Here is a 24,303-nt window from a genome sequence, read left to right on the forward strand (position 1 = left end):
TGTCATTAAACCTGTCAGTCAGTCCCCTGGAGTGTGGGGAGGAGGAAACCGCCATCGGCCTTCTTCAGTGTGCCGTGCAGCCCTGAACTAGACCCGGAGGTACCAAGGGCCCCTCCTGTGCTGGATCCATGTCTGACACTAGCATAATGAAGCTATATGATTATGGATTCTGCTTTGTATGTCCATAAACCCCCAAATGTCAAACATTCAGACAAAGGAATCATGCATATTCTAATAGTGTTCAGTATAGATGATAACAAACACTATCATGTGAGAAATGATAGCTGAAATCCCATCATATATGTTCCCACGCATTAAAATCCATGCGGTGCGCACACAACCGCGCGCACACAGACAGAGACACACAATGCATAGACCAAGATAAGCCTCCGCATGCTGTCAGAGGCTGGTGTGTGATTGGCCTCTGTGGAGCTACTGCTTCTCTCATCATTAACTCTTCAGAGGATCACACTACTCTAATCACGCTAAGCCTCTCTGAATGGCGATGAAGTCAAAAACGTGCCCATGCACATATTCGCAGATGCCCAACTCATTACATACTCACACACACACACACACACACAACAGCAAACACTTTCTTCATCACTAAAAATTAATACACACAAGCAGCTGTGTACAGTCTGCAGATGTTGATACCAAAACACACACTCTATGAACCAATTACGGCCATTTTGCAGGCACATTATAAAACTGTGAATCACTTCTACAGTTAAGGGTGTAATTTCCACTCAGTATGGGAGGGAAATATCCTCCGCCATACCTTTACCGTTTTACAAATTTTATTCACTCACTAAAATCTCTTTTGTCTGACTGTCCAGCTGTTAAAATCCAGTTGATAAAAATGTTCATAATCTCATCTGAGTTGCCTTCTTACCAGTAATCTTTACGAGCAGCAGTGAGTCATTTGCTGATTTGTTTTATCTGGGGTTTCTTATGCTGGAGGTTGTTGAGGCTTTATGGAGCTAGAGAGGAAGACTGCAGGTAATACTCAGGGCTGAAAAAAAGCCCCATCATCCCACTAAAAATATAGGTTTTTATTCACAGTTAATATTCCCCCTAAAAAACACGCTCCAATCAATCAAATGTGAGGCTGTAAAGTACAGTGTAGTAATGATGGAAATACATTATTTATCACAGCACTATCAGCAGTATCAAGATCTCTATCAAAGAAACTGATTTTAAGTAATAACAATGCAGTAATTTACACATCATTTCTAAGCCTACACCCTTGTCTATAGTCGTAAAACGGCAAAAAGCTCCATTCAACGTATGTGCACAATTTCGTGTGTGTGCGTGGCACCACAAGAGAGCCACATCCCTCCAACCTGAGATGGCCACACCTTGCCACAAGCTAAAGCCAATGGCTGCAATTAAATCTGCTGACAGCCCCAGCCATAGCTAGTAACTTTTCAAAATTGAGCCTGGCTACAATAAAATACCAGAGCAGTCTTTTTACCTCTGGGCCCTCTACTGAATATTTTACAATCTTGATTCCACTCGGTCCCTTTCTCCATTAAAGACAGCACATTCAAGAGCTTTTTTTTTCCGGGGGTTGATGTGTAGCTAGCTAAGGCCCGTCTCAGACTGTTATTTAGAGTCCATACTGTGTGTGCTGCAAGGTCAAGTATAAGCAGAACCCGTAGGCCTCTGTCCCCTCCTAAGATGGAGTACTTTCATTTCACTCACTTGGGGCCTCGTATTTTCTCTCCATTTTATTGCTTTCTCTGAGCGCTTTCCACAAAGACACATTCCACCTCCTCATACAGACACAGGGCTCCTGTCCAAGAGAGAGTGGGGAAGGTCTGGATACTGTGCCACAGGGACAAGAATGCTGACACTGCTGTAACTCGGGACAAAAGCTAAAGATGAGAATGGGGGGAGACGGAGTGAGAAAGAGAAAGAGAGCAAGTCTCAGCGTATAGATGTTAGGAGGCTCGAGCCCAGCCAAACTGAGCAGCTATAATCCCCAACTTTGGCGTGATGTCAGGGAGTCTTGCAGAAGACCATTTCCTCACTCTGCAAAAATGCTGTTTCCTACATCACAGTGTGTGCTGCAGCTATATATAATGCAAACATCAAACGCTTGTAGCTGCATTGACCTCTCTTTCCCTGGGAGACCCCGTGTTCCCTGGTAATACAGAAACCATTCTCCATACACACAGACTAGCCCCGAAACTCCACTACACCATCTGAATTTCACCTTATCTCTAAGGACAAGCTCATCTCCATTTTACAGATGGGCGAGAGTGGTGAGGACTAATCTGGTTCCTATCTTTGACTTCACTCTTCAAAGATCTGAGAAAGAGAGAGCGCAAAGAAAGGAGGAGGGCATTTCTCCAGAACGCATCTTGTTTCAGGGAAAGGAGAAAGGGGAGGAAGTACAGAAAACATACTGCACCATGAGAATTAACTTTCTCCTCCTTTCTCTGTCAATGTGCTGGGTGTTTTTAATGTCTCATGTACTGATGACAGGAATATGGACGTAAAGTCAAGCGATTTTGCTTTGCATTGGTCTGTGTTTCCTTCGTTTGCACTTACACTGCACATGCATATTAAGTGTCATCATCTCTGGAATAATTATTTACAGCTTACTTTTGAGTAACTGAATCCAGACAATTAAGGTCAGAAGACACTGAAAGTAAATCTGTAAATTGCTTTAAGGTAGGTTCAAAGAAGCTAACATTATGGTTACTAGTCCCAAATAGCTTACTCCTTGAAGCAGAAGGACAGATATAAGTGACAACACAGCCAAGTGAAAAAAATAAGGTGTTAAATGTTGTTTCTTCTACTTAGACCAGTTTCTTCTCTCATCTGTTTGGGAGTCAGTGGTTGTATCAGAGTACTGATCACTCTTGACATGCAGAACCTCTGCTGGCTGGAGTCATGATTTGGCTATATGCATAAATCGACATTCATTCCCAAAGTCTCAGTGACTAATCATGGCCAGTAATTGCTCCAATGAATGAAAACAGGTTTCGGCTGGAGCAGTGCCCAGAGGTTATTGTTGGTCTGTACCACCGGCTATCCCTAACCTCTGACCTCATCTCCTAAACACCAATTAGCATGCAGCCTTTTTCTGCATATTGACGTACAACAAAAGGGGTATCAGTTCAGAATGCCTATTAAACAGGCTGAAAACAAACAAGCTACAACATCAACAAAACCCCAAGTCTAATGTCTGCTCCAGATGACACCTTCTAAATGCAAATGTACACAAATCTTGGGATGCAAGCCAGTGTGTTGGTTGATGGCAGCTGCAGAGGGAGTTGCCTTGGATTTGTAGCTCTCCCTTGTCACAACAATGTCTTTTTACCACGGAGGTGCTGACATGATTCATGAGCCAGAGGACTTGATGTGGTGTTGGTGTGCCGGCCAGATGAAATCCCCTCAGTCCACTAATATAGGTTTCTGTGTTGGGGTGTGCTTTACAAGTTACTGTATCTAAGGAGCCATTTCACACTGCTGAGCTCGAAATAGGTCTTACTGTAGCTAAATCAACCCAGTCCACCCCTCCCCAACCCTTGCCACTGGAGACAATATTATACAGTACACACATAATTCTGCACACACGTTCAATAAACACATACACACATTCCTTCTCTGCCTCTCTCATTCCTTTTCGCTCTCCCTTTTCTTTCCTTCTCTTTGTAATTACCTTATGCTATGGCTCTCCCTCTTCTCTTGCTCCCCCCTTCCTCCCTTTTCCAAGTACCTCTCTTTCCCTTGCTCCTTATCCTTCATTGAAAACAATGAGAAGAACTCCTGCACACTATCTCGCTTAATGCTAAAATATTTATTAGATCACAATGTTTTGGTCTAGCCGACTATCATCAGGTACCACCGACTCTCCTCGATCATTTTGTGAGGTCAGTATTTCTAAAACACTGGCACGTACTAAAATCAGACCCTGATTTATCCCAAATTTTTAACGACCCACCTTTGTTTGTATACAAATGGGGGCGAAATTTAGAGATCATTTAGTCGATGCAAATGTTTCCTATGAGAAAACACAGAACAGCCAGCAACAAACTCTTTTAAGTCCTCTTGCAAACGGGAATTGCCAATGTGGGAACTGTGCCCAGTATTAATAAATATATATATATATATACGCACACACACACACACACATATATATATATAAATGTTGTGATGTTGCCCATATATCTGATGAAGGTCAGATAGACCAAAATGTAATGATCTAATAAATATTTCAGCAGTAAGTGAGACGGTGTTCTCCTCATTGTTTTCAAGTTACACCATCCTCTGACGTACCTGTCACACATTCAGGTACGCAGAGATTTTTTTTTTTTTAAAAATCCTTCTCCTTCATTAAAATGGACTTCCTAAAGCCTCCATTCATCTTGCTGACAGCTCCACTATCGATCGGGCTGGAGAAAGGGATGCAGTTCCAGAGCTTTAAATGGCTCTCTGGCCAGCCTGGATGAGGGCTGGGCTGGACTGAGGCCGGAGGGGAGGAGGAGGAGGAGGAGGGAGTGCCACGTTTAGCCGGGAGGTCTGCCCCCGAGTCTGGACATTTCTGATCATTGGTGAATAACACTGAGATAACCTTGATGGCAGTGATCAGAATTTACATGAAAATGACTCACCGACTCTGGAATAGGGATTAAGCTGATGAGATCAGATAATGAATTAATTAGGCAGGTTGAAAGCCAACACATTAGCCAGCCTCTCCAGACCACTCGCACGCTCTCCTGAAAGTGAGAACTACAATGGGACACCTCAAAACACTGGGAAGAAACGGAGGCGGGAGTGTTTCAGTTGGCTACACTGACACGCAATTCATTTCAATCAAAGCCATGTGAACTCACGTTCCGCTGGCTGACGCCTTTAATCAGGCTCCATCCCTTATCGTCAGCCATTATCAAGGGAAGATGAGTTGGCACATTCGGTCTTCATCCCTCTCACCGTGTGATCAAATCCCTTTGCCAAGATTAATGATCGGACATTTGATTTTCCTAATGATTAAAATCTCTATGGTGTACTTGGTGTCCTGTGGTGCAGTGGAAACCCCGAGGAGCCCGTTGGATCCCCTCCTCCCTCTGATGAACACTATCCATATATCTGCTAGTTGTCATCTATAATCATATAGTGCACCATAACAGCATATCAGAAAGTGAAGGAGTCTCCTGTGACCATGTCACTGTTTATTTGTTATCTAATCTGTCCCTCTGTATTGCCATTGATTGCAGCAGCAGGGGGGGAAAAGATAGACAAGGTGTAATATTCAAGATAAATTACTCAACTTCCCAACTGTGAGCAGTTCAATCCACACAAGCACTGCAGTGTTTAGATTAGGGTCTTGTTAGAGTAGCATTAACAGTGGGGCTTGTGATGCTTGTGTATTGATGGTTTGATCAGCAAATGTAGGAGAGTCCATACAGCTAACGTTCAGCTTTGTAGATCCAATTTGAAATTCAGGTCCCTGATGGCGATGAATCCTTTAACACTAGACTGTGTCTGCTCTTTCTAAAGGCCATTCCACCAAACAACATGGTGACATGCTCTGAGCTTCTATAAAATGGAGAAAGAATAAGACAAACAGGGTTATAGAGGGAAAAAAAAAATTGATGAAGAGAGGGGGAAGAGGAGGTGTGGGAAAGGGGTGAGATGGAAGAGAAGAAAAGAAAAGGAAGCGGAGGTGATGTGGAAGGGTGGCTGAAAGGAGAAATGGAGCATGGGGCACCGAGGAAGGAGAAAGGGAGGAGGCAGCAGAGAGGCAGGGAGCAGTAGTCGATATAACGGCAGTCATTCATCTCTCTGACAACCTTCCAAATGCTCCACTGGGGGAGACACAAAGCTGCGTCACCTCCAATGCAGCAAATGCACAGCGCACACGCGTGTGTGTTTGCGTACATGTACGAACACACACACACACATTGGAAATACATGTTTATGAACTGAGATTTCGCTGTGCGTGAACACACTTTGGTGTGCAAGAGCTCCGTGTTCAGGGTCGACGGCATGTTGCAGGACATGTTAAGTCGGTGCATACACCATTACACTGTACAAGCACAAATCACAGCCACAGGCGTCAGTTAGACATTCACACGTGCTCTCTCACTAACACGCACACACACACACGCTCATCTGCTGATTTCTAAAAATGATGTGTATGTGATGCAGCAGTCGAATCAAGAGCAATAAATCTCAAAGGCATTTCAAACAAACCTACATATATATAATTTTACACACGTACATTTTAATAACACGTTCTTAAAAGAAATGTGCTTAAATGTCTTTGCAAACACACTGAAGTGTTGCAAGACAAACATACACATGTATAGCACATGACACATTCACATGACATTGGAATACAGGAACACAGATGTGTGTTTCAATTAATAAACACACACACGCGCACACACACACACAAACACACTCAGAAACACACAAATCCTTGTTTCCCAGTTCTGGTCATGGCCCATTGGCTGATGCCTGCCGTCCATCTCTCATGATTCATGGCTAAGCGAGCTGCTGTAGAGTGGTTCTAAACCACTGGGCCGAGGAGAGCCTGTGTGTCATTATGGCACAGCGGGCTGGACATGCTGTTAGAGCTGCTGCACCACGGCTAGCTCTGTGCCTCAGTCTAGCACAACATGAGGCAAGGAAGCAGGTACTTCTGTATGTGGTAGTACTGTTCATAGTGGTTTTACTAGAAAACTAATATCAACAGCTGAGTGCACTCACAGACTACCTCTCCCTAAGAGGTGTGCACAGCGAACAAGAGAAGCGTTGCCTTTTATTAAGTCGGATGCCGCTTTCCTGCCCCCACCCAGAATTTCAGCTAAATTAGCCCCTCTAATCATCCCAAAATCCTCCCTCTTAATCAGCCAAGCAGTAGAGGCTGAAGAAAAGAGACAGGGGTGCCAAGTCCCCCCCCCTCTGCCATCCTCTATTAGTGTGGGCCCCAAGAAAGGCTGTGGAGGCACATGTCCATACCCTAATGACTCCTTAATGATCCCCTCCTCTGCGAGAGTGCTGACAAACACTGACAAACCCTGACCCTGACAAGAGGAACACCCACACTTAGCCCTCTTCCTCACCCCTTATTTAGTGGCTCATCTCTCAGCCCTCAGCCTCATTAAACTAGCTAGGGTCCAGCAGGATCCATATAGCCCCAACCTAGCAGCAAGATAAACACCCATGATGAAATAGTCCGTGTCACTTTCAGAGTGAGGGGCAAAGTTTGAGTAAATTCCTTTCGGCAGATGGAGCGAGAGGGAAAGAGAGCATAGATAAACAAAGCCAGAGCTAAAAAATAGAGTGGCGGTAGGAGACAGAGAGGAGCTGCAGAGCCTACGGAAAAAAACATTGTTTGTATCTTTTATACTTTTCCCTGATCGTGATTTCCATTTCAACTTGGGGTTGGGGGAGTCGGCAGCGGAGACTCATTTTAACATCACACAAGACATAATTACAGACTGCACCACTGCCAACCCGCCTCAGTTTCTCCTAAATACTCACACCCCAAATTAGGGGTTACCTCCTTCTAGTTAAACCTACTATTTAAGACGAAAACGTCACAGACAAACAGAGGGGACGGGAAAGGGAGTTTGGAGAGGAAAGACCTAGTTTAACAGCTTTGTTTCAGAATGACAGAGAAGGCCTTTGTTAAAGATGGTTAATGGCAGGCCTTGGATAAAGCCAGGTGTGGAAACTGGGACAAAAACAAAAGTTGGAATAGACACACACAGCTAGAAAGACTAGGGAGTGTGTTTATGTTCTATCTGCAGTATATATGACAGCTGAAAATCTGCTAAGGATATTTCCAAAAGGCAGTGAGTTAAAGAAAAACACTAACTTCATGCTAGCCTATGACCTCACTGGTTTGGACCGCAGCTCCCAGTCGCGGATGACAGAGCACTCACTCTTTGAGCTTTTTCCCAGCTCAGCTTTCTTTCCCGTTTTGTTTGCTTTTTTTTCAGTTCTCCATCTTTATAGATGAGTCTCCTGGTCTGATTCATGACGATCTATTAGTGTCACAGAGTCCACTGGTCCGTCACAGGCAAGGGGCCAGCACTATAGGCCTGCTTTTTTTTTGCTGCTCTGTTTTGGATAGTCACAACAGAGATTTTTTCTTCCCCTTAGTTATTAGCAGATGAAAGGAAATCCCATGCATGGCTCCTTTACTGATATAACATGATCCAGGTACTGTACTGCCTCTTGATTTATGGAGAACACTCATCTGGGATCTCTGTCTTTTGTCTCTCTCTGGTTCTTCATCACACACAAGCCACTGTGCACCATGTAGAAGAGACTAGTAGCTGAAGTCTTTTTGTAAACCAGAGCTTTGAGTTTAACAACCGCTAGTATTAGTTTTGGTATCAGTATCAGTATTAGCAGACACACTAAAGTAAATGTTGCTCGCTGAAAACAGTGTATTGTATTACTACCTTTAAGGAATTAGATGACAGTTCATTAAATCAGTGCTTTCCAAACTTTTTTAGACCACAGCATCCCTTCATGGCACCCAGACCCCAATATAACTCACACCTATATGTACATAGAAGGTTATTAGTTTTTATAATATAATATAATATAATATAATATAATATAATATAATATAATATCAATATGGAGTTAAATAATATAGGCTCATTCTCAATCACTCAGAATAAAAGCCAACAGATGCAGATTTACAGATAAATAATTTTGCTAAAAATAAACAATGAATAATTGTTAAATACTTTATTAAACGTATTTCTTTCATTGTCTTCAGTTAAAATGAACTTCTATTTAAGATGTACATGGAAAAACAAATAAACAAAATCTATAAAAAAGGTTTTGGGTGTTTTAATGTGACCTGTTGATGTGGAAAGAGAACAACCTGCAGGTCTGACTCCACTGACAGGACGTCTGATTTCTTGTTTACCCGCGATGAGAGAGCCACACAAATATGAATTTGGGAGCATGTAACACCACAGTGACTGCCCACAGACAATGATGGATATCCTTATTCCACAAGCAGCCAAAATCTGTCCGTTAAGCCGTTAGTCGAGTAGTTTTGTAGTAGTTCTCGGCTCAGATTCAGTCATTTCTGTGTTGAGAGCTGAGATGTTTCAGAGTTTCTTTGAGCTCTGTGTAGCATCTCAAATCTTGATATCGCTGCTGTGATGCTCACTTTTTTTCTGACTACTGAGCTCCTGCAAAATTCTGAGCTGGAAAGCTTGGGAGTGTTGTGTTACTATGACAACCCGCAACCGTGAGTTGTCAGCTGCGACTACAGCTGCGAGTTTTTAATAAGGTGATTTCGATATTTATTGCTAATTTATTTTCTTTTGTTATGTTCAAAAACGTAACATAACACGTCATTAATGTAAATGTCGCAAATTTTTGTAATGTGGTGAAACGTTATTTTTAAACGCACAACAGATGAACAATGGGCGGCACCCCAGGGTGCTGCAGCACCCACTTTGGGAACCACTGCTTTAAATAATCATTCCAGTTTATCACAACTGGATCTCATTTCTGCGTTTTAGTCATTATTTCAATTGGTTATGACAACGCTTTACTCAAGTAATTGGTGAGATCTGGGAAGACAGTGACAAGGTTACAACAAAGTCCTGCATGGGAAGAAACACGAGCAGCAGGACAATCAGACAGGTTGTAAACAAGCCAACAGTTTAGCCATATTATCTTTAGTTTGAGATACTTTATTTGGATGTAAAACTGAAAATGAGCGTCTGAAATGTCAGTGATACTCCCACATTGCACAGGAAAAAGCGTGCGTGCGTGTAACTATAGTAAGAACCGTAAGTCAAAGTTAAACCAGGAAGTCAGTCTGTCAGCTGTGATGGATGTTTACAACAGACAGTTTGGGTAATTTGACTGCTCACCTTCATTTTCTCTTCCAAGTACATTTGTCTGATGTGGGGATTTGTGTTACTTGTGCTATTTGTCTCTCTTTTTAGTGATATCACTGCATGCCCAGATGACAGCAATTAACTTGATGAGTTCAATCTTATTATAACCGATAGGAATGATGGCCAAAACGACAAAAAAAAAGAGTTGGAATGAACCGAATTTTCCTTTAAAGGTAGCAAAATTATCCAATGCCAGACAATGAAAAGGCTGACTAGGGTTGCTTACACACACACACACATTAACTGTAACACGTTCATAGAGCTCATTTAAATGTGTCTGTTATCATCTTGAAAGCTTTCTACCCACACGATCAAAACCTGAAGCGCAACAGAATCAAAACCCACATCCCATGTCATATCAAAGCCACATGGTCCACCAGGTCCTTTAATCACATCAAATATCTCACTATGTATATGATTTCATTAAAGACTCGACAGGGAAACTCTCAGTAACTAGAATGCACTCTAATTAAAGTTGTTTCAATTCACATATGGCACATATTCCTCTATCACTGAGGATTGGAATCGTTGCCACATCTTTTCTTGAAGTCTCTGTCTTCTCCACACTCCTAGAAACCTACGCTGGAAATCCAATCAGAAACAACATCCTGTACCCGGCCTCTAGGAAGTGACCTCAGCTTCAAAAAGGCCAGATAAAAAGTCCACATCAGAAACAAAAACACAGGGCTAGCCGTAATGAGCTATCCGCCAGGCTCCAGTGTGTTCTGAGGGAGACCAGGTGGTGTGACACACATATGACTCTGATTAGGGGGCCTTCAGAGGAATAAGAGGAGAGGGGGGGGGAGCAGTAGGGTGGGTTGTGCAGGGCCAATCGGCGACATTTTGTATATGATGCAACTATTAGTGGTGTTCAATGACCTGCAGCAGGCCCCCAGGACATGCTGGCGTTTGCCATTTATATATATGCATGGAGGTGCACTTTGGGTATTTTCTTCCTCCAAGAAGCAACATGTGAGCAGTACTGGCCTCAGTGGCTGAAGATATGTTGTTCTATGGATTATAGCAACTTGATACTGATATGCTGATACTATACTGCTATGTCTTTAAATACCATTAGTGTGTGTATTGGCTACAGTGGTGGACATATACAGACTTGCACACACACACAAACAAGTTAAAGGACTGAATCAGGCATTTGGCAGGACAAATACTGCTACAGCCAACCATGAGCAGTGCAGTCAAACCCTCACAGCAGACACTAAGGACCTTGCATGTGTTCTCTATGTCTCTCACCCATTCCTCTCTCTAACCTCATTACATGACAGAGGTTTTTGGCAGTGGTGTCTGTAGACTCATAATCATACTTCTGCTCTGCACATATCCTCAGACTGTGGGAGGGTGAGATGTCAAGGGGAACTCTGGCCTCATTTTTCAACCGTTAGTTTCATCCTGGTGCTTTGTGCTGCATTCGACTGGACTGTTTAAATGTCTCCTGATATCAGGGAACACAAACAAGCAGGCCTGCCGGTCTGGTGGGGAGGATAAGGAATGAAGGGGAAACGGAGGCCATTCTTCTCCTCGTGTGACGGGAATTGTGTTGGAACAAGCACCTGTCACCCACCAACAATGACCACAGAGGTCGTGCGGAGAGAGAGAGGAAAGTGGGAGACAGAATGAAAGGGAGAAAGAGGGCACAGAACGGTAAAGAAAAGTGGATCGGTCTGTCCAGCTCATTTCCCTCCCTCTCATTCATGTTCTTCTTTCCCCTCCCACTCTCCTTTTCTCTCTCTGCCCCATATTCCAACAACTTAATCTGTGTAAATTACAGTCCAAAACAGGCATATGTTACAAAGTCCTAGACTTACTGCTACATGAACCAGATAAACATCTGCATAATATCTGCATAAATGGTTTGCATTGATAATAAGGGGAACCAGCTGCTAAGGCTATCCAATTGGCCTTTCCTTCAACTGCCTCACTCTCTCTCCTCCCCCACCTTCATTTGTTCTCCACACCAACTTGACACCCAGTTTTTTAAATAGACAAAGAGCAGCAGCATCTCTGCGTCCTTCAGACTCCCCCTTCAGATACCCTCTAAACAGCTAGAACAGAGGAATGCTAGGCTCAGCACTATCCCACACCTACAACCTGATAAGAGACTCAGGAAAAAAAAACTTGGTAACCTCGATTCATTGTCCTCCGCAATGACAGTTAGGCTGCTCTATTCATTTCAAAACTGCAGTAACTGCCTTCAAACACCACTATGTGTGCGCGTCTTACCTCTCTGTCCTTAAGTTTCATGGCCAGAACCAGCTGGTTGCGATGGTTGGTCAATGCTTCACGGTAGTTTCCCTTGGAGAAGAATGCCGAGCCTAAATTTCCATGAGCACGGCATTCCCCTGTTTGGTCACCTGAAGAGGAAAACACCAAAAAATGATTACAAGTGAAATAAAAAGAAAAAGAAGAAAAATATTTACAGTGGAGCCTATGTGGTTACAAAGCAACTGGTGTTTATTTCACATCATCCCACCGCCACTGTTGAACAGCGATGTGATGAACCACATCTATGTTACTGACATGCCACTGCACCCTTAAAAGGGAAAGTGGCCATTGTAAGTTCTCCACAGTAGAGCGGCGCCCCTGACAGCTGGTAGTGTTGATCTCAATGCTCCAGAGGGTGAGAGGGGAAAGCCTTATTATTTCTGCCTGACAGAGAGGCCCCACAGACAGGGCCAAAGTTAAGCGTGAGTCTCTGCTTGCGCTCCACCTGAGAACCACGGCTCCTTATCTCCAGCTGCTCTGCCCAGTCATGTGTCAAACTGTGTGGGGGTGAGAAGAGTGGAGCCAGTCTGTGCCACTCTGGGTTTTTTTTTTCTTCCAATACTGTCTTTTTTTTAAACCTTCTCTCCTCCTCTTTTATTAACACTCATACAGTGTATCTATACTTACAGTAAGTAAGTAAGTAGCATCAATTTTGGAGCAAACGATTGAATTAGTCAATGTGTTGCAGATTTAAACTACCTTGAAGTTTGATATAAGATTTTTCAAATGTCAAAAGGGACAAAATAATCTGTCCCAGTTAAACATTTTTTCCCTTCACTGCAAGGTTGTATTCCAACATTGACAAAATCTACTGGTATCCCACTTTAATCAAGATATACAAGAATAATACAAGTGTGAGAGTCTCCAGCCATCTTAATGGCTCTATCAGGCTGTGCTAACATCAGTTTTGCCAATGCTAACATGCTGATGTTTAGCAAGGTTTTTCTTTTTTTTTTACCATGTTCACCATCTTAGTGTACAGTTTTAGCATGTTTTAGCATCAAACACAAAGTACAGCTGAGACTGATGGAAATGTCATTAGTTTTGTAAGCATTTGCTCATAAAACAAAGTTTTGGACAAATAAATGTCTTTGACCTGATGATGGTGTGATCTCAAAAAGTTGGGATCACACCAAAGTTATCAAAATGTTGTTCATGTCAAATTTCATGGCAATCTATCCAACAGCTGTCAAGACATTTAACTACAAATGTTAACCTCAAAGTGGCGCTAAATAAAAAGTCAGGGGATCATAAAAGTCAGTAGGATTCATCCTACTGTATGAGCATATGAACATCTGAACAAATTTTCCTGGCAATGCATCCAAAAGTTATATTATATATATTTCAGCCTGGACCAAAGTGGTGGACAGACCATGAGATATTCCCATCATTCAAGCTACATCACTAGCATGGCTAAATATATGTGCATGTGTATTGATATCTGGTCAAAATTCAAGCAAAAATGCCAAACGTTTGAGGTTGAGGATTTGCAACTTTTCTCTGTTTTATATCACTGTGAACTGAATATTTTTCGACTGTTGATTGGACAAAACAAGCAACTTCAAGATGTCACCTTAGGCTCTGGGACATGGTGTTCTGTGTGTTGATAATTGAATGAAGCCGTATTCTATATTATTATTCACTCTTCCACCTTACCTAAGGTCTTGGCCACCTCCAAGTCTTGCTGCATGTAGCCGGTGCTCTTCTCGGTGTTGCCCAGGGACCAGTGGGCGCTGCTGAGGGCCGAGAAGACGGAGCCGCGTAGCTTGAGGCTGCATGTGCCGATCTTCAAAGCTGCTTCTAGTACCACAACAGAGGCTGTGTGGTGGCTGGCTGTCAGCAGCTCCTGGCCAATCACAGACACCACCACAAAGGGACTTTTGTCCAGCTTCATCTTTTGCAGCTGTTGATAGGTGGGCTCTAAAGACTCTGTGAAGGAGGCACATGAGTAAGACAGAGATTAGAGGCAGACTAAAAAATACGTCAAAATATAACCTTGTGCTGACATGGTGACTGACAACAATATCTGACGTTGAATGTGGTTAACTGTACTACGCGTTTACCCACCCTGACAAACGTGACTGCTGTCTGAATTCAGATTCCACTTTTCTCCAGTAATAGTTATGTTTTGTCTGCCTGGATAAGCATAGCCTGTAGCTTGGCTGAGTGACGGCTTTCACTGACAATTTGACAATAACTCAACATATGAGCCATTTTCTGCTCCCTTCACTCTGACTGGGATAATCTCAGGCAATTTCCAACAGCGCTGCATAAAAATGGCACAAGTTTAGACCATTGTGGGCAACTGGTCTTTACAAACCACACGGCGAAATTATACTTCTGCCTTCTTCTGTTCGTGTCAGTCGATACGGTTGTTTGAGAAAATAGAGAGGGCTGAGTGGGTTTTGAGATAGAGTTTAAAAGAGTGATGGGGAAACTAATGCAGCTAATGCACAACAGTAGCAGCAGCAGAGGAATGCAGAGCAAAGGAGACACACAAGGTGACCTTTGAAGAGGCTGAAAATGCACACAATGACATAAATCAATGGTGGGCCGCACGGGATTCGGGATCCACAGCCTCTCCAGATTACAAAGCCCTCTGGCAGACACCAGCATCGAACAGCAGGATGGTGGGGGGGGGGAGAAACGGACGAGGGAGGCACGCCCAAGTGTGTGCGAGTGTCTTTGTGTCTATTGATGTATTTGTGCGTGTCAGTGTGTATTTGTATTCATGTATAGGAGTGTATCTGGGGAATTCTTAATTCTCATGGCCCTGTAGTGTATTTGCACATATTTTGAGCCGAGTTGCTACTAATTAGGTCAAAGCGCTTTACAGAAGACTGCATGGTGTTACTGTTCCTGCACAAACTGGCTATATATGACTGCATGTGTTGTCTATATTTCATCACCACCCTTTCATAAACTGTAACTTTCATATGTTTAGACAAATATTTAGGCACAACAAGTACACTGTCACAATATCTGAAAACACTCTGAACACACTCAGTAGTTCTTGGAAATCCACACAGATGCTGATTCACCTAGAGACACACACACACACTCATACACACACACACACACACACACAATATGGGATGCATCCCCACACAAGCACTCAAAAGCATAACTGATGATGCTCTTTCAAGAGCATCGCTTCTGTTGCAGCACTTGGCAGAATGTCGTGCTTACAGAGACAGTGCGTGCATATAATATCCATTCATAGCTTGTAATTGCCTTCAGAGTGACACTGAGAGCTGAGTCATAAATCAAACACTGAGAGAATCCTTTTTTTTTTTTTTTTTTTTTTTTTTAAAGGTGTCATGGCTGCTGCATTCACAAACAAATAGTTATGACAACATCCGAGAGTGTTGTTTCACGCACGCACACGGGCACGCACGCACAATGTCAAATGGTAAAGCTCAAGTGTTTACTGGGCTTTGTATCAAGATATGAAGCAAGAATTACAACCTCTACCTCATTGACATGCACAGATAACAGAAAGTCATTTCGCCTCCTTCTTTCTTTTGTCTTGTATGAGAAGCCTTTTAAACGTCGCTTTGCAGCCAAGGCCACACTTTACTTTAATGAAAGCATCCTTGACTTTAGAAATACATATCTCCCATGTGCCAAAGGGTCATTCTGCCTTTCCTGTAATGTAAATATAACTCACTCTATCCCCAAGATATATTATCAGTTGGACTGGTAAAAAACACACTTTTGAACCCACACATATTGGGTTTTAAATATATTTTAGTCCAATGTTTAAAGCTACTACTACCATACAATGTCATTGTATCCAATTACAATTATTACAAAATGCTGTTACCAGACGAATTCCACGTGATCATGTATCATGTGTGGTTATGACGAGATAAGATAAAAATATTCTATACAACCTTTATTCTTTCAAAGGAAACAGTTGTTAATATTCTATATTTGTAATGTCAACAAATCCCATGAAAATACCAAAACCAACAATATATTAATCTGCCTCTCAATACTTTCCGACTTCCCCTGCCAGTATGTGGCACTCAGCTTCAAGCTCATTTGTTCCTACTGAAAATATAAATGTTTAAAAAGGATCACAATTTTTTAAAAAGGCTGAATAATATTTTCAAACAGCTGGGCCCTTCAGTGTAATGGGTTTGGGTCAAACAGTTTTTTCAGCCATTGATTTGGTGCACTAATGAGTACTTAAAGCAGCAGGATGGAGATTGACTCAAAGTACAGTGTCACCCATTGCTATGGTGTGGCTAACTGATGAATTTTAATAGTTCTTGGTCAACAATGTGTCTACAGTTGTATCAGACTTTGGTTACTCATTCAGTCTTTTCATTAAATTTGTTGACAGTAAAAAAAGTATAGAATATAATCATCTGTATCCTTTTAGTAATAATTTGATACATTAGTGATCTCTATTGAAAGATTCTCTATATAGATCAAATGTCAAAGCGAGTTACCAAGCAACCGCTCAGTTGCTCCAAGTGTTTAAAAATCAAAGGAAAGTTGCTCAAAGGCACCTCAGCAGGACGGATGCTAATGAACACTGGGTCCAGAGCCTCCAGTTAGAGGACAATCTTTTTTAATTCTTTTATTTTAATGATCCAGCCTGGGTCAATAGCTGCCATGGTGTGAAACCATTCCTTCAGTGGTTTATCGGGAGGGATCTTCAAGTGAAAAAGCCCTTTTTAGTTAGCATCTGTGGAAAACAATCCAATAATTAATGGCTAATGGACCCTTTGCACTCTCTCTGGCCCCGAGCAGCTGAATGAGAGACAGAACTGGAGCAGGGTGAATAGTAAGGATATTACCCATGTGATTACGTACATACTTAAACACAGCTTCCAATATATAAAACTGTGGGAGGCTGATTCCCACAGCTCGTTCAATGATACAGACGGACAATGCTGCTTTTGGAGTTAAAATTTCTGCCAGGATGATCAAAAGTGGCAAACAGTAAAGAGTCGGAGGTGAGACTACTCTAGTATCCACTTGTTTTAGAGCCCGTTGTTGTGGGAAATACATTATGAGTCACATGGAGGAGTGTGTGTGTGTGTGTGTGTCAAAGAGAGCAGGTTGAATTGTATATGACACATTAAAAAATGGGGAATTATACATATGATATTCAATGTGCTGGGGAAACGAAGCAAGCTTTGATGAATTCATTAAACACTGTGTCCTTGAAGACATATGCCTTGATACTTTTCTCTCAAGTCCATGCTGGATCTCTTTGCTCTGTGGCAAAAAAAATAAACATAAAGGTGGTTTGGGAGGACTGAAAACATCACAGTGTGTCGAGATGTCTATGGTAAGATAAATGACTAAGATAAAACAAACACTGCAATCACAGTTAGATCAAATCATCTCTCTCTTGGCAACATGGCAGCCACATTGAGTTTACACTCGGAGGGGAACCAATGTAGTGTTTACAGAAACGCTATAAGGGATTTAAGTGTAATTACAAATGGATTACAATTTTATTGTGTAATTACAATGTTGTTACAAACCAAAACAAGGAGGCGGAAACCCAGTTGAGTATCATAGCCTAATGTGTATACACTTCACAAGGCGCATTTATGGTTTGAAGTGAAACCACTTGTTCAAGGTGTTGGAGTAAATGTGGCGAAAGCTTTGGCGTTGTCAACTCAAATTAAATTGGTGGGTGAGTTAATCAACCAGCTAAACGCTGGGAATGGTGTGTGCTATGTGGCCAATAAACAGGGCCGGCAAGAACGTGGTGCTCTACTGCCTTCAAGGAGAGAAAGCATCGCTCGCCTACCTTTCACTTATCAGGGGACTTTGGCTGAGTAACACTGATTATCCTCCCTGTTTGCTGGCGTAACATTGATTATCGTCCCCCTGTGCCAGGAGCCCCTCTGAGAGGATCATTGCTCTTAATCCTTTGACCTAGCTACCTCTCCTCAACACACCTTGGATTAGGTCCTCTGCCGGTTGCCTGGCACTGTGGGAAATAGGGTAAACAATTAAGAGATTAAATGGCTTGGGCTAAATGTTGGTCTTCCCCTATTGAGAGGACCCATTCTGGTCCATGGTGCTCGAGTCTGGGCTCACACCCAAACCCTTTTCTTGTTTTGGTTCCAGTGACGGGCTTATATACTCAATTTCGTTCAGATGGGCTCTCCATTCTTTATTCTCTTTGCAATTTTTTTTTTCTTCTGCATTTGCACACGAATATTCAGAGGAGCAGTGTATTCAATCAAAGAAAAACTGATTCCTCACTGAACAAAGCCATTCAGAGCCGCTGATCTCATTGTACAGTTCAGTAAATTCTGGATTATTAAACAAGGCCACATTTGTTCACATGCACTGTTTTCAGCACAGTTTGGAAAAGAGGTGATGACCAAGCAAGACCGCAGGATGACTCAGTCTATGTTGGCAGCCAGTGCCATACAGATCTGAGGCATATTAAATCCCCTGCAGTGGTCATTTGAAGTAAAATTGCTGCCAGGGTTGTTTTGAGGTTCATTAGGCTGGCCTGCACTGATTACTCATGGACAATAAGGTCACTGCAGTCGGCTGATATAACTGATAATAATGCAAAACAGAAAACACACATTTTAGTTACAATCTTGGTTTGAATACGCTGCTTATAAATCCACTCAGCTTTAGGAAAAAGGCTTACTCAGGGGCAGACACAGACAATGGCATTAGTGTTGGATGCTCATTAAGATAACGGGCTATCTGTGTGTGTGATCAGCCTGACTGACAATAAGATATGCTGAAGCTGCAGGCATCAGGCCACAGAGTCCGGAGGTAAGCACTTGACACCAACAGTCAGTCACAAAGACAGAGAGAGGGACAGATAGAGAGATGGCCTGCCTGAAGAAGGGGGGAAAAACTGACAGGTAAAGTCACCCCAACACGCTTATTGACTGACAGAGTGTGAGGATTATCTCAGAGAGCTTTTAGGCAGCTGTAGGACAGAGCATGTGGAGATGATGAAGCAGACAGACAGTGACACTCAGACTAGGGATGCAACGATTATAGATTTTGATGGTACGCTAATAGTCTGAGGAAAAAATCACGGTTTCACGATTGTTTTGCATTCATTTATTTCACAACACTACGGATGGGCATGTTTTGTTTTGAAGCAGAGCCTAAGACACACACTTCACCAAGGATATTGCAACAGCGGGTTGAAGTGCAGCAGCACCAGAGGCAGTCTCAGGCTAAAAGTGAATAAGAAAAATGAAAATAAATAATCCATGCCGAGATGAACTTCGACTGGACATTGCAGTAATGATTTAAGTTGATTTCAAATATTTAAAATATAGTAATTTTAATTATTATTATTAATATAAGATTAAGATGAACTTAATTGATCCCCTAGGGGAAAATATTACTAATGCAGGTAATAAATTAAAGTGCTTTATTATCAACTGTCATCCATGCCTATGTTTTAATTCATTTTTAATAATATATTTTAATAATTAATCTAATGTGGCCTGAGAAAATCCTGTCTATTATTGTTTTTTTGAGGGGTTTGGGATTTTTTTTTGGCAGTTTTAGTAAAAATTAAATAAAGAAATTGAGAACATCTCTTGTCAGGTGTGATTAATCACTGAAATGGAATTAATTAGATCCCATGGTATAGTGCCTGAAGTCGACAAGATCCTAATGTTAAGTCTTTTTCACCAAGCATATTAACCTACCATACCTAGTGTTTACTCAACACAGATGGGAGGAAGCAACAGGATGTAAAAGGTCACACTGAAGCGCTTGAGGGGATTACATGTCGTTCATTTATAAACGGTGCAATGCTCCTTTTCCTGCTTTGTTGCCGTTGGTTTACGTTGCACTGAGAGCCCAACTCTCAACTCACCGCTACTTGGTTGATTGTAAGTGACACTTTAGCATTAGATTCCCCACCATCCTGATGTTTCACTAAGTAACTTGACACTAAAGTAGTGATTTTTTAACTTAGTGTATTACCTTCACTTGAGCATGTATAGTAGGACGATGAACTCGAAGACGTTGCATTAAGTTCGAGGTGTTGCATCCTTTAGCGGCGACTTTTCTTTGGCAAGTTTCCGTCTTCTTGAACGAACCCCTGGCTATTCTTTATGTATCCAAAATATTCCCACACTGACAATTTAAAGCATTTTGGTGGATACAACACTTCAACGTTGGGTCCCTCAGCCATTGCCAGAACATTTCTTGTCTCCTTTAGCTAATGTAGCTGTCATGTTGCTCTCATGACAGCAGATGTAACTTTGCGTACATGAACTTGTTGCAGCACGACATTTTAAGCTGGTACACCGGGTTCGTTTTGAGTCCGTGGCGGAACTTCCACCTGCAGCCTGCCGGTTGCGCCTATGGACATTTTTTCTTAACGCAACTGTTTAGTTTTGTTTAATTTTCCTCACATCACAGTACAACTGTTATTCAGAGAAAAATAACTTACCATAATATCCCTTTTTTGAGAGTGAGAACAGAAACATTTGGTGTAGCTGAGCTAAAATTCTTACCTCGTAAAGGTGACTTCATGGCGGCTTCTACCATCCCCACCAGTAGCTGTAGGCTCTTGGGGTCTTGGGCCAGCCCGGAGGCGAAGGCGGCCAGTGCGTCGGCATGGCGACCAAGGTACTGAAGGGCAACACCCTGTCGGAAGTATGCCTGTAGAGGGAGAGAGGTAAGAGACAGAGTCATCAGGGCTCCAGACTAGTGCCACAGCATGGGGTTTTCTACAAACACATTACCAGACACACTCATTTCACGCCATTTGCATTTTTTCCACATGAGCAGTTTTCAGAACATGGCACCTCTCTCCTTTGTATTCCCATAATAGAGTGATCACTGGGTTTTTTGTACTTGTTAATTGGATTATAAGTTTTACATAAATGCACATGTTACACTCTGGCTGCCTGCCTTCTCAGGAGCAACTATTGTTTTTTATTTTCAATATTTTTTTCTTCTGTTTGCTGTGGGAATGAACTGCACACAAGTAGAGCATTGGGATTTCTCTTTGGCTGTGTTGGAGAAAAAAGTAAAGACAGAGAAAAAGGAGAATGAAAAAAAAGGAGTAGAGAGCTACTGGAGTTGGTCTGTAGCTCAATAATAAAAAAAAAAACACCCATAAATACTTAAGATTGTGCATTCCCTTTTTCAGACGGCTGTTGTAAATAATAACACAACTGGCTGGAGCCATAATTTTACATCAAATGTGCACTTGTGTCATGTTCTGGATATGCGAATGGATCTTCAAGCAGTCAAAAATTAATCCATTTGTCATCTAGTCATTTTTTTTCACAGAGCTGAGAAAGTCACATTGTTGAGAGAATAATAATTCAGCCCCACTGAAACATAAACTGCATGTGACTGCTGTCATACCGTATCTTTCTATGAGAGTCTCAAATGTTTTGGAACATTCTGCAGATTGAAAACTAAAACAGACGCTGTCCCTGGGATCCAAAGCTCCATCAATAAGTGTTTTTTTTTTTAGTCTGTTTGGAATCACCAGAGAAAAAAAGATGTTTTATTCAGGCAAGTTTGTGACTCAGTATGTTTGTGTCTCATGCCTGATCAGACTTTAATCCTAGTGAGTTGTTAAACCTGACTCCGGTCCAGTCTAACAACAGCAGCAAAGAGAGATGGAACTAGATCCAGCTCATTATTTACTCGCCAAACCACTAAATCCCCCCAAGAGCCAGCAAACTGTCTCTCAGAATAGTCATATCTAGGCTTGTGTATCAGAAACACACAATTACAGCAGCAAAGCATGGCGTAAAATGAGGGATAAGCACTGTGTAAAGCAAAGGAACAACAGACTTTGTCTAAAATTTAAACTATCTGTCATGTTAAGAGTCCTATCCTTTGCTTTACTGGTGTTTATGTATGTTTGTGCTTGCTTGTGGGGCAGCGGCAGTCTAGGCTGCCGTCTGGCCACCTCCTCACTGAGTAGGCAGTCACTCCGCTCACAGCTTCCAAAAGTGACACGAGGGCTAATTTGCCATTAGCATCTAAGAGGCCTTTTCATTAGTCTTCCCAAGCTTCTCTGTTAGCACCGCTTGGAAGTGAGAAAGGCAGGGAGGATTAGGGAAAATGAGACATGACATCGAATTTATAGAGACCAGTAATTAATTTTGCTTCCGTCCGAGCCCCCCACTGACTACCAATCTCTCTCCAGACCTGCTGCCCCCCCTCAACATTGCTACCTCCCTCCGCTTGCATCGCAACTCCATTGAAAATGACGAGGACAGAGATTAGATTCGAAGCATTAACCTTTGTTCTAACACTGTTATTATATGAGGGGGAGTGCAGGCCAGGGTATCCGCTCAATATTAATTGCATCTAGCGGTGGAGTTTGGGCAGGACGAACTGGCGAGAGCGGAGAGGCCCACATACGTTTCGCCCGAGGGAACAAAAGACATTTAAAAGCACTTCTCCCTCTGATTAGATTTAGCCTACAATATGACTGCTCTCCCGGAGATCTTTTTTTATTCTCTCAAGAAGCGTGCCCTGACTGAAATGACCACAGAAAGAGGACAAGAAAGAAGATGAATAAAATAAGGCTTGCTTCAAACATAAATTGGCATCTTCTTTAATCCTTTTATTTTACCCGATCCTGTCCTACATGCAGTTGAAAGACAAGACTCTTCGGAGAGTGCATTAAAATACTGCAAACACAGGCACAGGAATAAATGCATAAACGAAAGAGCCACGGCAAAAAATGACAGAATCAATGTGCCGTACAGCCTTATAGGATTTTTTTTCTTCCATTAATCTCCCCCTGCCTTCAAAACATATCATGTGGCAAGACACACACACACAATATAACCTCAGCCTTTGCATAATCCAACAAGTTAATTCAACCGGTGCTGCTCATAAAACAGAACACACTTTATTTTACATTACAGTAGCTGAATACTAATTCAGGTCAATACTGACAGTGATACTGATGAGAGGCTCAAGACAAACTGAAACTGGTGCGTTTAAGAGAGAGCGCAGAGGAACACAAGAGGACAAAGCTGCAGAAATAACACCAACAGGTTGGCGATGCTATTTTAATTAAGCATTTTGGTAGAGGGGAGGGCAAGATTTTACCCCTACACAACATTTTTTTAATTCACGCTTAACAGGATCTTTTCTAAAAACACAGCAGCATCTGCTTAGAGCTGCTGCTACAGTGATTAGCACAGCCTTTAGCTCTTAGCCAGACAGAGAGAGAAACTGAGAGAGAGAGAGAGAGATGGAGGGTAAGGGAGGGCTGCACAGATTAACTTTGCCCTGTCAACATACACCATTACAGACACTGAATGGTACAATTCAGTGCTTATTCTTTCAGCCAAAAACATCTCCTCAGACAGGATGTGTGTTAGAGAATGACTTCTCTGAAGGCGAAGTTCTCAAAGAACACAGGGCCTGCTGAATTGGGACGCGTTTGTTAAGCATCTTGTACAACATGACATCCACAAACCAAGACTTCTAATAATGTGTTTCGCCTGAAATTCAATACGGGGTAAATTATTGAACCTTCCTGCATCTTTGCCTCCCCTATTTAATGCAGCAATGTGCTGATGCTTCAGAAGAGTGGATCGAGTGGGAAGGTTTGTCGTTCTTACCCGTGGGTAAATTCTGGGAGCGCTAATGCGCATGTGTCTCAGTACATGTGTGTTTATGAGTGTGCGTGTGAGCAAGAGAGAGAGGGTGAAAGAGAGAGGCTAGAGAAGACCTACGAATAAAAGAGAGGATAAAAGCTTTTCTTGTTTCTCGAACATTTTAATATTTCATGAATGCTTGTTTGATGTAGTTTTAAATATTCATGTTTTTATGCTTAGGAGGAAGAGGGAAATGATGCAAAAAAAAAAAGTTATTCACTCTGGTACACTGTGCTACACACTGTAGGGAACCGACATTCTCCGCGCACATATGCACAAACGAGCTCATGCACACCACAGTCGCATACGCTCTCTTTCTCACTAACAAGACACTTACAATGAAACATGGACAATTTTCTTTCAGTGACAGCTCTGTTGTTCACAATAAAGCCCACAGTCAGAGCAGCTGAACAGAAAGTTGACAAGATTAAGATTGGGAGTTTGGCGCAAGACCAGCTGTTAGATGCTTCTTTTCTATTAGCAGATTAATGCCTCAG

The 24,303-nt window shown here is 42.2% G+C and overlaps 1 protein-coding gene across 3 annotated transcripts in view; it reads right to left on the reverse strand.

Annotated features, from left to right (window-relative positions):
* The window catches only part of LOC121903690 (tetratricopeptide repeat protein 28-like), a 168,546-nt gene that overhangs the window by 48,578 nt on the left and 95,665 nt on the right, over positions 1-24,303 (reverse strand). For all 3 annotated transcript variants that reach the window (XM_042420990.1, XM_042420989.1, XM_042420991.1), the window contains 3 exons: positions 20,678-20,825; positions 13,845-14,117; positions 12,147-12,277 (listed from right to left, as the gene is read on the reverse strand). In XM_042420990.1, the coding sequence (XP_042276924.1) occupies positions 12,147-12,277; positions 13,845-14,117; positions 20,678-20,825 (552 nt within the window). The remainder of the gene's footprint in view (positions 1-12,146; positions 12,278-13,844; positions 14,118-20,677; positions 20,826-24,303) is intronic.

Source organism: Thunnus maccoyii, chromosome 9 (genome assembly GCF_910596095.1).
Source record: "Thunnus maccoyii chromosome 9, fThuMac1.1, whole genome shotgun sequence".
Taxonomy (NCBI): domain Eukaryota; kingdom Metazoa; phylum Chordata; class Actinopteri; order Scombriformes; family Scombridae; genus Thunnus; species Thunnus maccoyii.